We start from the raw sequence: 17,217 nt of genomic DNA, 5'->3' as shown, positions 1-17,217 counted from the left end.
AATAAAAACTTACAACGAAAAACATGGAAAATTCAGGATATAAGTTGTCAGGTAACCCATGGTAATTCAGCTAAACTGTATTCTTAAAAGTACAGAAGTAAATTAGGGGCTTTGTCCCTACAGTCCTGGGCCCTTCTGCTGGTATATTTGATGCACACTTTTGTTTTATATTAGGGCAGAATGTGATGCTTTCACTATATGAGAACTAACAGTCTGTATCTCTTGCCCAGCTTCTGCTGATTTGCATTCTTCTGAGACTACCTAGCTCTTCAGACAGATGTTCTTCCTCTCCGGAGGCTCATGAGCTCCATAGGATCTGTAATGTCTCTATTCATTCAAAGAAACAACTGCTTTAACTATTTGCAACCAAACAGTACTTTGCATTCAGAGCAGAAGAATGACATGGGAGTAAATTCTCTCCACAGTCGTGAACTGCATTTTGCATGGCATTAGGTTGCCAGCTTTGCATATGATTTCTTAAAACCTGTCCAAGGTGGCAATGGTTGCAAATATCCATCATAAATGACACACCAGATCAACAGGTTCCAACATACCTTTTTCACTGAGAACTGTTCAATCTGATTGTTTTTCCTTTTGAAGAATTTCTGAACTTCTTTAAAGACAATCTGTGCCCCGTCCACATCACCAGTGGCTCCCTGACAAACTGTGAGAAACCATCGTTGTAATCTTTAAGTATTAGGGGGAAAATGCCACTAAGGGATATCTAGGTTGATGATACTTGGAAAACGTTACCAAAGGAAAAAATGGGAGCAAATATTTTTAAAGACTGTTACACATGGGACCACACCATCCCGCTGATCGTCGTTCCACCGATCCAACAACTATTTCCCAGGACTTCCCTGGTGGCGCAGTGGTTAAATTATAAGACACTGATGAAAGAAATTAAAGATGATACAAATAGATGGAGAGATGTACCATGTTCTTGGATTGGAAGAATCAACATTGTGAAAATGACTCTACTACCCAAAGCAATCTACAGATTCAATGCAATCCCTATCAAACTACCACTGGCATTTTTCACAGAACTAGAACAAAAAATTTCACAATTTGTATGGAAACACAAAAGACCCCGAATAGCCAAAGCAATCTTGAGAACGAAAAATGGAGCTGGAGGAATCAGGCTCCCTGACTTCAGACTATACTACAAAGCTACAGTAATCAAGACAGTATGGTACTGGCACAAAAACAGAAAGATAGATCAATGGAACAGGATAGAAAGCCCAGAGATAAACCCACGGACATATGGTCACCTTATCTTTGATAAAGGAGGCAGGAATGTACAGTGGAGAAAGGACAGTCTCTTTAATAAGTGGTGCTGGGAAAACTGGACAGGGACATGTAAAAGTATGAGATTAGATCACTCCCTAGCACCATACACAAAAATAAGCTCAAAATGGATTAAAGACCTAAATGTAAGGCCAGACACTATCAAACTCTTAGAGGAAAACATAGGCAGAACACTCTATGACATAAATCACAGCAAGATCCTTTTTGACCCACCTCCTAGAGAAATGGAAATAAAGACAAAAATAAACACATGGGACCTAATGAAACTTAAAAGCTTTTGCACAGCAAAGGAAACCATAAACAAGACCAAAAGACAACCCTCAGAATGGGAGAAAATATTTGCAAATGAAGCAACTGACAAAGGATTAATCTCCAAAATTTATAAGCAGCTCATGCAGCTCAATAACAAAAAAACAAATAACCCAATCCAAAAATGGGCAGAAGACCTAAATAGACATTTCTCCAAAGAAGATATACAGACTGCCAACAAACACATGAAAGGATGCTCAACATCTTTACTCATTAGAGAAATGCAAATCAAAACTACAATGAGATATCATCTCACACCAGTCAGAATGGCCATCATCAAAAAATCTAGAAACAATAAATGCTGGAGAGGGTGTGGAAAAAAGGGAACACTCTTGCACTGCTGGTGGGAATGTGAATTGGTACAGCCACTATGGAGAACGGTATGGAGGTTCCTTAAAAAACTACAAATAGAACTACCATATGACCCAGCAATCCCACTACTGGGCATATACCCTGAGAAAACCATAATTCAAAAAGAGACATGTACCAAAATGTTCATAGCAGCCCTCTTTACAATAGCCCAGAGATGGAAACAACCTAAGTGTCCATCATCGGATGAATGGGTAAAGAAGATGTGGCACATATATACAATGGAATATTACTCAGCCATAAAAAGAAATGAAATTGAGCTATTTGTAATGAGGTGGATGGACCTAGAGTCTGTCATACAGAGTGAAGTAAGTCAGAAAGAGAAAGACAAATACTGTATGCTGACACATATATATGGAATTTAAGAAAAAAAAATGTCATGAAGAACATAGGGGTAAGACAGGAATAAAGACACAGACCTACTAGAGAATGGACTTGAGGATATGGGGAGGGGGAAGGGTAAGCTGTGACAAAGTGAAAGAGCAGCATGGACATATATACACTACCAAACGTAAGGTAGATAGCTAGTGGGAAGCAGCCGCATAGCACAGGGAGATCAGCTCGGTGCTTTGTGACCGCCTGGAGGGGTGGGATAGGGAGGGTGGGAGGGAGACGCAAAAGGGAGGGGATATGGGAACATATGTATATGTATAACTGATTAAATTTGTTATAAAAAAAAAAAAAAAAAGAGTGGTTAAAATGGTGAGAAAAAAAAAACAAAAAAAAGAATCCACCTGCCAATGCAGGGGACATGGGCCCGATCCCTGGTCCGGGATGATTCCACAGGCCTCGGAGCAACTAAGCCCGTGTGCCACAACTACTGAGCCCGCGTGCCTAGGGCTCGTGCTCCACAAGAAGAAGCCTGGGCACCGCAACGAAGAGTAGCCCCCGCTCGCCGCAACTAGAGAAAGCCTGCACGCAGCAACGAAGACCCAACGCAGCCAAAAATAAATAAAACAAAAAAACCTACTTCCCTGGCGCTAGGTACCCTGAGCTTTGGGGCGGGGACAGGTGGGAAAACTACAGTCCTAGTCCTCTTTGGGGGAGGTAGTCTTGAACATTAACAAAACCCCCAGATATTATCACAGACTACAGTCCATTTAGAGCTCACATACTCGGAAAGTGGAAGAAAAAGCAATCTAGGCAAGAACACTTAGGAGCCAGAAGGATTGTGAAAGCCTCACGGTAGTAGAAGGATACCCCTGCACCTGGAAAGAAAGTCATGAATTAGTCCTACACATGTTTACTGGGCACCTACCACCTACAGCCGCCAGCAAGAATGTGAAGAAGAAACACACTCGTTTACACCCAGAAGAAACTTCAATTTCAGCTGGAGAGAGAAGACACACAGTCCAGAGCTACAATGTATATATAGTGATGAGAGCCTTGGGAGTCCTGGCACCAAAGTACTTTTGGAAAAGCTCAACAAAGGAAGGGATGGTTTCTCTTTGGAGTGATCAGGGCAGCTTTGAGGGACTAAGAGTCAAGCTGAGCCTTGGAGGGGGTAAGATTTTGATGGTCTGCATGCTATCTTCATCCCCCCCAGAGCCCCCGGCAAAGACGGAGTCGTATTTCCTTTGGTTCACCTGCTCGCTACCTTCTCCAAACTTCACACCAGGCTGCAGTCCCATCCCTTCACTGGAACTTTACCAACTACTCTTTCTTGTCCTCTTTTCAACTCCCATGAAGATGAATTCATTTCTGTTAACTTTTTGTTGCTTTTGTCTTTGCCACATATTGTTTTTCAACCCCCAGTTGGAACGTCCACTGATTTGCTAGTTCTTTCTTCTTTATTCGAGTAGTCCTAAAACTGGGTGGTCCCATACTTGCATTTTGGGGCTTGGTCAAGCCAGGCACAGGGCTATGGCATGTCAGAGGATGGGCAGCTAACGGAAGGGTCAAAGAAGCACAAGCAGCAAGGTTTGCAGAAAGCTGAGGTCATCAAGGTGGTGGGAAAGGCAGAGGATTTCTACTGGGAATAAGTGGGATTAGGCTGAATATTCAAAAGGAGAGGTCACCCCCAGTTGTAAGAGCAGCACTGGTCCAGATGTGGTGGCCTGAACCCATGCAAATTGACCTCATCGGTTGGGTTATAACATTTCAAAACCAGGAAGAAGTTCAGTGATTGTTCTGTAAAACAACTCCATCATATTATAGATCAGAGGATGCAGAGGTCCAGGAAAGTTAAAAGTCTTGCCTGAGGTCACACAGTAGATCAATTAAAAAGAATAATTTCTGCTGCCCCTAACTTGAGGTTCCTCAGATAACTGGTAACATTATTATATAGTCACATAATATTAAAAAAAGAATGAGCAAGTGTGGGTACACAAGAGAGTCATAAACGTCAATGGTATCAGGATCAGAATCACCTTTGCAGCTCTACAACACTAACACCTCAGATCCTGAAGCATATACACCACCTCCTCTCAGTACAGTTACAGACAGTTGCTTTAAAAGACGCAGATGTTTGAAAGCATGAGTGTCTCTGATTTACCCTAAATCTGAGACCTACACAGAACTTAGGATGCTTGGCTCATCCATTAAGACTAAGCTTTTCGGTTAACTTCTTCTGGGTAGCATACCCAACAGAATTGAAAGCAGGGTCTCAAAAAGAACCGTGTTCACAGCAGCATCACTCACAATGGCCAAAGGGTGGAAACAACCCAAGCATCCACTGACAATGAACGGATAAACAAAACATGGTCTGTACATACAATGGAATATTATTCAGCCTTAAAAATGAATGAAATTCTGACACATACTACAATAGGGATGAACCTTGAGGGCACTATGCTAAGTGAAATAAACCAGATTCAATCAACAAAGTGTTGAGTCCACTTACCTAGAATAATCCAATTCACACAGACAGAAAGTAGAGCCGTGGTTGTTCGGGGCTGGGGAGGGGGGAGTTATCGTGTAATGAGCATAGAGTTTCAGTTTGGGACGATGAAGTTGGACAGTGGTGATGGCTGTGGAGGAACTTAATGCCACTGAACCACACACTTAAACATGGTTAAAATAGGGACTTCCCCAGCGGTCCAGTGGTTAGGATTCTGGGCTTTCTCTGCTGGGGGCCTGGGTTCGATCCCCGGTTGGGGAATTAAGATCCTGTAAGCTGCGTGGTGTGGCCAAAAAAATTTTTTTTAACGGTTAAAATACATTTTATGTATATTTTACCGTAATAAAAGAAACCTCTCGGCCATAAGATGAATAAGGTCTGAAGATCTAACGTATAACATGGTGACTATATGTGAGCATACTGTATCGTAAAATTGAAATTTGACAAGAGAGTAGAACTTAAATGTTCTTACAAAAAAAGAGATAAATATAAAAAAAGAAATAGCACAAGGAACTAAGCCCCGAGTGGCAGTGTTTCTGGTCGCTGAATGCCCATCTTCTCCGACGCTGCCTGTAACACGTACCTGTCCTTCAGGCCAACTCAAATGACAGCTCCTGCAAGGAGCCTTCTCTGAGAGCTTGACAGGGTGACCTTCCCTCCCCTCCCCGCGTACTCTTTAGCTGGAGCTCCTCACACGTCATCTGCACGAAGCCCCCGTGGAGAGGTGGTGCCTAGAGTCTTTCACGCTTTATCATCTGCTACAACTGGTATGATCCTGGGATTTCCAATATCTGGAGAATAAATGATCCTCTATACACCCCCACACACCGCACCATTATTTCTTCATGTTCTATGCTCAACGATTAAAAAGAAACAGTTGCCCACAGTGACTACGTGGCCCCATTACACCCTAATGACCGCTGGGGGGTGCTGCAGCCTCTCTGTTTTCGTTCATCCACGTGCTGCGCACACCAAGCCTGCTACTTTCATCTGAGATGCCTGTGAGTTCTGTAAACCAACCCTTAAAGTATCCTAAGCAGCATACTGAAAATAATCCTATTCAAACATCAGCTATAAGAGCCATACAAAAACGGATTAATACCTGCGGGGCTTGCAGGAAGGCCTGTGAGTATAAGGGCCTTCCATCCTAACTGCTCATGGACTGTAGTTTCAGAACATCCAGGACAGACACATTGGTCACCATCTTCTAATTCTACCCTATTTTAAAGAGACCAGTTAAGGGGATGGAATAACAGGAGACGTTTTGTTAAATCCAAATATTCAGAGAAATAAGAAGATATTGAAAATAATGTTTGGATTAGCCTTAAATTTTAAGTAGAAGAATCACTTATATGGGTGTGTAAGGAGAGCTCATTGTTAGAGGCAGAAAATGTACAACTACCTGGGTCTCTTCAATCTCCACCTGGACCATTCTGCATCACAACAGCACTTCATGTATTGTAGCTCAGGGCACAGACAGCTATTTTGTCCACCAGGTGGCAGCATGTCTCTATCTCTTCATTTAAGGGTAAAAAGGCAACACACACTGATATGCCTATCAGACATTACAGTTGTTTCCGCTATAATGACATGCAGTGTTGAATTACCTTGTGTTCTGCAAAATCACACTGTAATTATAATAGGGTTAACAAGTAAAACAAGGTTGGAACAGACTACTCAAAATCCGTGCAACTCTGTAACCAGGGCACTAACAATCCAAACAAAGACGTTAACACGATTTAAAAGACATGTTAAATTCTTTAAAATTCTTTAAATTCCTAATAAATCGAAAATAGATTTGAGAAAATAAAGGAGAGCGGTAAGGGTAAGTTGAGGCTGTTTAGGACAAAAACAAAAAGCTCACAATAAGCATTTCCAGGACCCAGCATGTGACCAACCCAGCCTTGAGGGGACGTGGGGAGGGCAGGGCGTGCTGGGGAGAGCTGCTCTGCAGCTGCTACTTACTTGTAGCCCAAAACAACACACGCTGTGGGAAACTTCGAGGAACACAACCTCTGCCTCCTCTGTCATCACTCTCCCACCCGCCAACGCACATCAGCTGATCTAAGAGAGAAGGGCGTGCTGTGGCCGTGCAGACGGTGGTCTACTCACCTGCCGTTAAATAGGCGTAATAGCACTGGGACCACCGGGACTCGTTTTTTAGCCTCTCAAAGGAGTCAAATGCATCCTTGAAATTCAGCTCTATCATGCTGCACCAACCTGTGAAAGAGATATTTCTAGTACGGGACCCTAAAGTAATGTGCTTTACAGCCCATCTGTACGTTACAAACTTCCTCTGTGAGGGCTCCACGTAAACAGCCTGAAAACTTCCTAAGTATCTTTTCCCTTGTAAATATTTTCAACATGATGTTTTGAGTAGACAAGGCATCTCTGATTTCACAACGAATGAAGCAGTATAGAAGGGAGGAAAGTAAAACTTTCTAGGGAAACCGTCCAATTTGCCTCCCCCGGGTGGAGATCAACCCAAGCACGGTGGTTCTTCTCTCCCAGGCACCGGCTTAGGCACCTGCGCAGAGAAAGAAGCGATGCCAGTAGATTACATCCACAGTGACCATCTCGAAAAGCCTCACACGCTCACCTGTGCATTTATGACCACAGTCAATTAGCAGCCTGTTCAGAGAAGTGGAGAGGAAGCCAGTGAGAAATTAAGTACTCGCCACCCTTCCCTCTGCAGGGGCCGAGAAAGGACCCCACCTCTCCCAGAGCCAAACACTGTTAGGCTGGCATCCTGGGTGTGTGGGGGGGAGCAGCAGCAATGAGGAAGCAAGGAATTTTAGCCCTCGTTGTTAGTGACGGTATCTCCCATCCACAGAGCCGTTCCGTTGTGTGTCAGGCAGGCATCTGATGTGGTTCTCAATCCTACTGCAGTCTTGGAAAGGCGGCTGACGGTGTCCTCACCTGACCAAGGAGAAAGCCTGAGGCATGAAGAGGCTTCGTGACTTGCTCAAGGTCACACGGTTAATAAGAGGGAAGAACTGAGGGTCGAAGGCCATTCCTCTCTCCTGTCCACGATTTGCCTCCATAGAAAAATTCTGTTATCCGCTGCACCATGAAGCAGTCGTGTCACCTCAGACCTACCATTTGAACTAGAGGGATGAGGGGGAGCCACACCTCCAGAAAATTCAGTGTCAAATTCTATGGGATATGATATGAAGTGGACATATTTTAGAGTAAAACTTGGGGCTAATTCTTTCCATCCTAAAATGGACATCGGGATGAGATTTGAATTAAATGCCGCAACAGAGGTGGGAGGCAGCACCACAGCTGAATAAGGAGGCCAAGTCCTGACTTTGCTATTCCCACTTCCCCCCACCCCAACCCTGAGTTAACCTTCCGAAGTCCTTAGTTCTGGGTTTCGATATTTCCAAGCTTCCTTCCGCTCTGACATTCTACCCTGCCACAGACCCGGAAACGGTGCACACACAAAAAAAGGCCATCATAATCATTTCACAATATATACAGGTATCAAATCTTCATGTTGTACACCTTAAATACAATGTTACGTGTCAAAGGTATCTCAATAAAACTAGAAGAAAAAAGATAACAGTGTCCTAAACAAGAGAAATAAAAGGACATCGAAGCTAGTTCCTTCCATTCAAGTCCTATACTGTTTCATTGGTTGTGAAATCAGAGATGTTTGGTCTTACTCAAAACATCACATTGATAATGTGTTTCACATTCCATTCCACATTATGGCTACTAACCAGAGCTCCAGCAGAGTTTACAGAAAAATATATTTCCCACTGGATCATACCTCATCTCCACTCCCTAAGCTGTAACAGGCATTTAAAACATAATATTGTTTATTGGGCAGTTCTCAACCTTTTAGTTTGCACTCTTCTTTACAAAAAGATTCAGGAAGACAATTATGTCTACAGCAGGCAAGCAAGTGGCAAACAAATGCCTCCAAGTCTGTCTATAAATTCCTCTCCAGGAGGGGAGAAGCAGGAGGAAGCAGCTAACATATGTGCCAGGCACCCTGCCTGATGCTCATCTGGCTAATTTCATCTTAATTACACAGCTACTCCGAGGGCAGGCGCCTGAGCTCCAGGGGCTACTATGAGGGTGAGGTCTCCAGGTTAGCTGGCAGAAGAGCTGGAATTGGAATCTATGTGCCCAATTGTCTCCTAAGCCGTGTTTTTCTTCTCAGGTAAACATTGGTGGGAGGGAAGAGAAAACAGTTCTGAATTCTAATATCCAGTCCAATAAAATATTCACAAATGGTTTTTACTCAATTAATTTAAGTTTACCTATCATCCTAGAATCTAAATGTTATAAGAAGCAAAATATTAGAAAGAAGTAATGAGAATTCATTAAGTACCACTACTTGCACTATGGTAACAAAGTCCTATTATTACACAAGGCGGCAGGAATCTCACAAAGACACAAGCTGAAGAGCATCAACAATGAAAACGTGCACAGGAATGCGTTAACACTGCAGGACAAGAAGCTGGACATTCAGCTGGACATGAGCTGTTGCATTAATACTATTTCAATGACAAGAGACTGGACAGACATTCGATACTTACCAATTTCATACAGACACACATGTTGGATTTCTCTCTGGTCTACTGCAAGTTCCAGAGCAGTATGGAAGGAAGTCAAGGCACTGTTGATTTGACACTAAGGAAAAAATGACAACAGTTACTGGCTAAGATCTGCCATTAACATTACGAGCATCCTAATTCAAAAGCATCCTCTCCCTTGGTCGTCAAGCAGATTAACAGCAGTAGAGACGAGGGCGATGTAAAGGTTTCTGGGAAAACGCCCCCTTTCCCCCCACACGGCTGTGAGCTGAACAGGGCACAGGTCACTCCTCCTCCTGCTCGGTCAGAAGGACCCACCAGTGAGGGCTCGGCTCACACCAGCCTCTCCCACAGCGGTCTCTGTGCACACGTGCACTAGAACTTGGTGTGTGATCAATATAATGATTTGCTGATCTGGCTCCATGGTACAGGTAAGCTCGACAGGAGAGGGACTGCATCTCACCCTCCTGCATACACCCACCGGGCCCAGAGACGCCGGCAGTCAGCACTGCCCAGGGCCAGTCCATTGGCCCAGCCTCAGCCTCTCCCCATTCCGGGACCCCCTCACGCTCTACCACACAACTCGGTGCTGTCCTCCGAATGCTTCTGGTCATCACCCCTCTTCTCCCAACACTTCAGAAATTCTCTGAGGATCCAGATTACACTTCCAACTTTTGCATTCATCTAGCACTGTCCAGAACCCCTACAGACTCTCAAATGCCTGTCCCACCGTTTCCTGGTTAAATACATTTAGTTTTTTCTTCCATGAAAGATCTCTTTCAAAGTCTGCTGATCTGATGCCACAAGCACCTGGTAAGAGCACCTAAAAGGTACCATCAGGATAAAAGGGAGGTAAACTAAACCATAAATACAGCAACGACAGGCGTTAAGTATCACGCATCAGGAATAATATAAATCCTAAATGTCCCAAAGATGCGACACAGCCTGCCCTCGCTGACACGTGCCCAGGAGCACTCCTTTCTCCCTCCCACGGGTGCCAGCGCCTCTCTTCCCGCCCTACACTCAGCCCTCCTCTCTGTGCTTCCCTGTGTGCCTCCCTCTGCTGCTCCCAGGCGACTCCCTTTCCAAGGCCCCTGGCTGCCTCTTCTCTCCCAGGGCAGCCAGGTTGAGGGCATGAAGGGTCTTAGAAGACGGGCTGCTGGCTTCCCTGAGACCAGACCCACCACGTTCCTCAGCTCCTTGAGTGATGCACGGTCACTGCAGGAGGCCCCAGGACTCCACACAGGGCACAGATGAGTCAGCAAGGAGATAGGCAGGACAGTCTGTGACTCAGGAACACTGGAAGCCAAATGACTCAGTAACCACGGCCATGGCTGGACCAGTAACTGTCCGTGCCCCACAGTAACACTTCACTCTGCTGTCAGCAAGGTTCAGACTGTAGCGTTCAATCCTGTATCACCACCCACGAGTGCTCGGAAGATACGGAAGGTAGCCACGGAAGATACACATCACTGTATCACGAATTCCTGTTCTCAACTAGCTCAACATCTAGTTGAAGGGAAACTCACAGGAATGAAACAGGCCCCCAGCTCTGAAGTCAGACATTTACACTGATTGTGAGCACACAGCCAAGATACCAAAGGTAAAAAATCAAGCAATCTCTAAGGAAAAGCAAGTGTGTGTGTAGAGAGGTCTGGACATTCATTACTCCCATTTCTAACTTTCCCCTTTCTGGATCAATACTTCTTTCCCTGCATCACACATGCACTCAATTTAGCCTATTTGCACAGAAACCACAGGGTTAGGGATTCTGCTTTTGCATGCACCTCCCCAGTTTCCCAAGTTAATGGCATTCAACTATCACCCCCAGGATATTTCCAGGTGGGCCATCACTACCAAGCTGACCCCAGCTGGGGTTCAGTGCATGGCAGTGCAACGCCACGCCTCCCTTCAGAGGATAGAAAACTACTCGGTGAACATTTATCAGGCAACTACTGGGTGCCCAGGATGGAACTGGACTCTGAAGCCACCAAGATGAGTCAAAACTAAGCTCTGAATGCAAGAAAAGAAAAAAAGAAGCCAAGTAATACTGGAATCAACGTTATTTCTCTTAACCCTTTCAGAAACTCTGAGATAGGTATGTATTAGCTCCAGTTTCGGATGAAGAAACTAACATTCGACAACGGTAAGTGCTCAGTCGAGGTCAGGGAGCTAGTAATTGACCAGTATTCAAATTCTGCTCCAACTACATGCTTTCTTCAGGGAGAGGGATGCAAGTGTGATTAAGTTAAGAATCTGGAGATGAGGGAGAGTCCCTAGATTATCCAGGGGGGCGCTAACTGTGATCAACAAGTATCCCTACAAGAGGGAAGCAGAGAGAGGGTTCACATAAGCAGAGGAGAAGGCAATGTGAGAGGATGGAGGCAGAGACTGGAGTGCTGTGGCCACAAGCCCAGGAATGCAGGCAGCCACCAGAGGCAAGAGGCAAGGAATGGACGTTCCCTAGAGCCTCCGGGGGGAGCACTGCCCTGCTGACCACCTTGATTTGGGCCCAGAGAAACTGATTTTGGACTTCTGGACTCCAGAATTGTGAGAGAATAAATTTCTGTCATTTTAAGCCATGAACTTTGTGATAATTTGTTACAACAGCCTTGGGAAACTAGAACAGTATACTTCCTTAAAGATGAAACTGTGAAGAAAGTCCCAGGCTCTTTGTGTCACAAGCACTTGAATAGAACTGGAAAGTACTGAGACCACTTAGGGAGCTTAATGGCATCACCCCAGGAGCAAGCACAACTACAAAATTAATTCTACTTCTAGGCTGATCACTCACTAAGGAAGTACAATGAACAGCCATTAAAATAGTGGAAATATAGTTCCCTTTTCACCAAAACAATTCAGAATAAAAATGATCTGTGGGAGTCTTTATGGTTACAAATTAAAACATCCACAACCCAGCAGAGAAAGGAGGGTTATCCTCAATTTGATACTCGATTCCCAGTTTAATTTTTAAAGAAATATGCATGCCCTGAAGAAAATATAGAAAATGGATTAGTATGAAACCAAGAATTATTACTATACAGGCTTTTGTCTCATGAATTGTGTGCTGATACACTGTGTCACAAAAACTACTTGAAGCCTCAGTCTCCTTGCTGATAAAAAGGAGAAAAAAATGTTGGCAAGCTTTTATCTGCTTCCAGAGGAAGCCATGAAGAATAAAAGCACGAATCTTTGCCAAATTAAATGGAGCATATTTACTGCCAAATTAAAATCATCAGGACTTACAGCTACAGCACTGTCACTACAGGTATACTGTGTGTTTTTCCAGTTACTCGGGACTTCTTGATAGGTGTATTCTTAGGCATTTTATAACACTTGTGGCAACTGCAAAAGGGATTTGCTTCTCCATTTTATTCTCCAAGTGAATGTTGCTGGTACGCAGGAAACCTGTGGATTTTTGCAAGTTGATTTTGTACATGTCACATTTTTATACTCAGGAATTTTTATAATTCTTAATCTCTTTTTCTCTTGGATTTTCCAGGGAGACATTCAAACCATTTGCAAGTAACGATAGTGCTGTCTCTTCATTTACAATAGACAATTGTAATTGGGTAGGACCTCCAGTTAAAATACTGAATATTAAGCAAGCATAGCACGTATCCTTGGTTTATTCTAATACAAAGGATGTGTATAAGTTATTATATAGTGTATAAAAAATATGAAAAAGAGGATGTTTTAATGTTGCACCATTAAATACAGTTTGCTGTGTGTTTTTAGTATATGCCCATTTTTACCAAATAGATTTCCTTTCTAATTTGCTAATAGTTTGTTTGATTTTTTAAAATCTGGGTTGGGTAGTGCATTTCATTAAATGCCTTTTGGGCATCTATTGATAGGACTGAATGGTTTTATCAATGACTTCCTTAATGCAGGGGATAACAGGGATACAGTTCCTGAGGCTGAACCACGAGTGCCTTTTTGGAATAAGCCCTACTAGGTTGTAATATGGCATTTAAAAAATACGTTGCTGGATTTTATTTGCTAATATTTATTTAGAACTTCTACGTTCAGAATGAAGTGGAGTTTGTTTAGTGCTCTCCTCTGTAAGTTTTGGTGTCAGAATAATGCCAGAACTTGCAGACTGGCAGAAATTATTTTCATATTCTCTATACTCTGGAACTACGTAAATAAACAGTTCACTCTAAAGCCATACCTTCCAACTAAATAATTCATTTGTTTAAATTACTCTAATATAAATTTTTTCTTTTAATGGGCACACAGTATAACAAAGAATGTTAAATACTGGTCAATAGTACCAGATTTCAGTGCCAACTTCATAACCTACACAATTTTGGACCTTAGGAAGTAATTTTTGTTTATACTCTCAGGGATGCTGAAATAAATGAATTCATGTGAATAAAATGCTCTTAGGAAAGGTACATTGTCTTTAAAAAATAGGTATTGTCTATAGGTACCTTGTCTCCTGTTAATAGCACTGGGAAATAAATCACAATATTATTTTCTAACTTTTAGGACCAAGACTTGCAGTAAGTAGCAGTTCAGCTTCTCACAAATTATTTCAGAACCCTGGGAGAAATTCCAGATTTGTTTTTAATTAGTAATGTTTATTTTTTAGAGCAGTATTAGGATTATAGCAAAACTGAGCAGAAAACTCAAGAGACTATTTTATTATAAAATAGATTTTTTAAGAATGAAAGAGTTGTCAGTTTCTCATAATTGTGTTTCTGCAAGTTTCTTATTATGTTTAAGAAAAAAGTGCTATTTCTTAGGAATATACAATTTTATGACTGTTACAGTTTAATTGTCAAGTACCATAAAGTTTTAAACCAGCTTTGTTCCATTTAATGCATTTTGCCCTCAATTTTTAAATTATCATTGCTGTCATTTTTTAAATTTATGTATGCCTGATATATTTTGTCTACTCTTTTACTTTTTACTTTTGTAACACCATTTAAATTTTTTTAGTTAGCTTGTATATTTATTTAGTTTGTTGGATTTGTCTTTTTTATCCTGATCTGAGAGTTATTTTTTTATAGCAATATGGTAAACATAAATGGATTTAGGTAACTAATACTTTTTATATTAATTTAACTTCTGTTTTTGTTCCCTTGACAGTTACTTTTTTCTTATTATACTATGTTTTGTTTGCTTCATCCTCTTCAGTCCTTTTTTTTTTTGGCCACACAGGTTATAGGATTTTAGTTCCCCGACCAGGGATCAAACCCAGGCCCGCGGCAGTGAAAGCGCTGTGTCCTAACCACTGGACCACCAGGGAATTCCCTGCAGTCCTTTAGAAAATGTAAGTTGTCTTTATAATTCTGCTTGTGGTCACGTAGAGGTTAAAAGAAAAAAAAACTAGAGAAATTCCATATTTTATCTAGCAGGGATAATTAGGAGCTGTTTGAGTTAAGAGTCTACCACAAATATACAAGTGTGTGCTCTTGCCTGGAGAGACAGGGGACAAAGGAAAATGAAACACATAATACAAAGGGATGGACAGACCACGGGCAACATTTTCAACCCAATTAAAAAAGATTAAGTTATTCTGAAGCTATTTCCACATTAATATATTTTTAAGGTCTTCAGAAAGTAAAGATCTCAAAGTACAAATATGAAGACACAGTAAGTATGAATATTTTTCAGAGTTAGCACCATAACCTTGGGGTTACTAATGTTACATTCTGTTTTACTCAAAGATTTTCACTAGCAATACCAAGCCAAGAGGATTCTCTCAATTCAGCTACCTAGCAAAAGGTTCCATTTCTAGGGCTGCCAAAAAAAAAAGCGAACATGGAAACAAAGCCAAGTTCTTTCAGGGGCCTGGCCCAGACTCCAGTGCCAAAGGGACACCAAGTTCCAGACTTGCCTGAATCTAAAATGCCAAGACTCCGCTTCCCAAGCAAGCAGTTTCCTTCTGTACCACCTCCAAGTTGCATTTAACATTGAATGACATCACTAACTTACAAACAAAAAGGTCTCAGCTCAGAGCCAGTCCGCTGGTATTCAAATGATGCTGGTATCGCCTAATTCTGTGGGTTAAACTCCAGAGCTGAGAGCACTGGGCAGTGGCAAACTGAAGGATGTCCTCCACTGCAAACGTCGTTCCTGTGGACCCGGCTGCTGCGGAAGGCACTGCCTGTGTGGATGGCGCTAACGTGCATTTGCTTTAGAGAATTTGCAGTTCTGTTAGACAAGTAAGCTTGTGAAACATAGGCACATTCTCTCAAGATGTTTTAAGTAACTGGTCAGCAAAGAGTTTGTCAGACGCAGGCAGAATTCCTGAGATGTGTTAATACAATAAGTACTTAGCAAGTGGGGTGTGTGTGTGTGTGTGTGTGTGTGTGTGTGTGTGTGTGTGTGTGTGTGTGTGTGTGTGTGTGTGTGTGTGTGTGTGTGTGTGTGTGTGTGTGTGTGTGTGTGTGTGTGTGTGTGTGTGTGTGTGTGTGTGTGTGTGTTAGAAGAAAAGGTGAAGAGGTATCTCATACTCAAAAGACCAAATACACAAAAACACACTAAATAGAATACTTAACTACACATGAGAACTGAATATCCATGAGGTCTTAAATCTGACCCCCCATTGTTGATGCCCATCCTGGCACCATGTGTCCTCTGCCCAAGAAACACCAACAAAACCCATGACGGTCCATCCATTTAATTAGCTGTGGCCAAGTGTACTCATCCCTGTGGGTTTCTGATCAAGTGTGTCACTGGCCCAGGGCAACTCGCACCTATGGGCCCTTCTCTCCCTGTACCCCCTTCTCCTGTCAGTGAGGAAGGCTGATGTGCAGAGTGAAGCAGGACCCTGCACATCGTGGACCCAGGACCCAGGTAGCATGGCCCTTCCACCCCACTTGCACCCTATCCTAAGAGTGTTAACCCATGCTACCTTTTCCCCCTTGCTCCTGGCTGTGTTTTACATTGATTTAGTAAGCTATGTGATTCAAGCCCGTTTTAATTTGGCCTGTGAGTCTTTCTGTTCTGGGACCTCTGGGAGAACCTGCCGGGTAAGATATTTGGGGGCTACCAGGGTACCAGTGACATCTATGTGAAAAGAAAGAGGAAAACCCCAAGTGCCTGGGAGGAGACACTCTCACTGGCACTGCTAACTGTTATGGGTTGAACTGTATCCCTCCCCAAAATTCATATGTTGAAATCCAAACCCCCAGGATCTCAGAATGCAATTGTATTTGGAGATAAGGTGTTTAAAGAGGTAGTCGTATTAAAATGAAGTCTTTAGGGCAGGCCCAAATCCAATATGACTGGTGTCCTTCTACAAGAAAAGGAGATGAGGACAGACGTGTGTGCGTACGGAGGAAAGACCATGCGAAGACAGAGGGAGAAGGCGGCCGCCCACGAGCCAAGGAGAGAGGCCCCGGAAGAAATCAACCCTGCCCACCTGGAGCTTGGACTTCCAACCTCAGGACTCTGAGAAAATCAATTTCTGTTCTTTGTTACGGCAGCCCTAGGAAACGAATACACCAACTAACCATCAGAGGCGTCCTCTCTTCAGGGAGCCATTCACCCCCACTCCACCCTCATGTATGTGGTGGGAATGGAAAGGGCCCTGCTTCTCGGAAAAATTCTCTGGTCTCAGAGAGAGTATGAGCACCCGAGCGAAGCCAGGTAAATCACAGTACCCACCCAGCTCAACACCCACCCCTGGAGTTGTTCTTACCAGTGATGAAGGTGGGCAGGTTCAGTCTCTCTGTGTGTGTGGACACTCACATATGTGGTTCATCAGTTATTTCCTAAGTTATATTGTATGGTAATGTGTATAAATACTAGACTACCTGCCCCGAAGGTTCTACCAATTTACATATGTGCCAACGGTTTATAAAAGGCCCATTTCCCTAAACTTTTTAC

At 43.0% G+C, this 17,217-nt stretch overlaps 1 protein-coding gene across 2 annotated transcripts in view; it reads right to left on the bottom strand.

The window, feature by feature from the left end:
* TTC39C (tetratricopeptide repeat domain 39C) overlaps positions 1 to 17,217 on the bottom strand; it is a gene marked incomplete at its 5' end in the record, with an annotated part of 107,545 nt that overhangs the window by 10,735 nt on the left and 79,593 nt on the right. For both annotated transcript variants that reach the window (XM_079718112.1, XM_079718111.1), the window contains 3 exons: positions 555 to 664; positions 6,938 to 7,045; positions 9,376 to 9,469. In XM_079718112.1, coding sequence (XP_079574238.1) covers positions 555 to 664; positions 6,938 to 7,045; positions 9,376 to 9,469 — 312 coding nt within the window. The remainder of the gene's footprint in view (positions 1 to 554; positions 665 to 6,937; positions 7,046 to 9,375; positions 9,470 to 17,217) is intronic.

This window comes from Hyperoodon ampullatus (genome assembly GCF_949752795.1).
Source record: "Hyperoodon ampullatus genome assembly, chromosome: 13".
NCBI classification, from domain to species: Eukaryota; Metazoa; Chordata; class Mammalia; order Artiodactyla; family Ziphiidae; genus Hyperoodon; species Hyperoodon ampullatus.
This window is presented reverse-complemented; position numbering and strand designations above follow the sequence as displayed.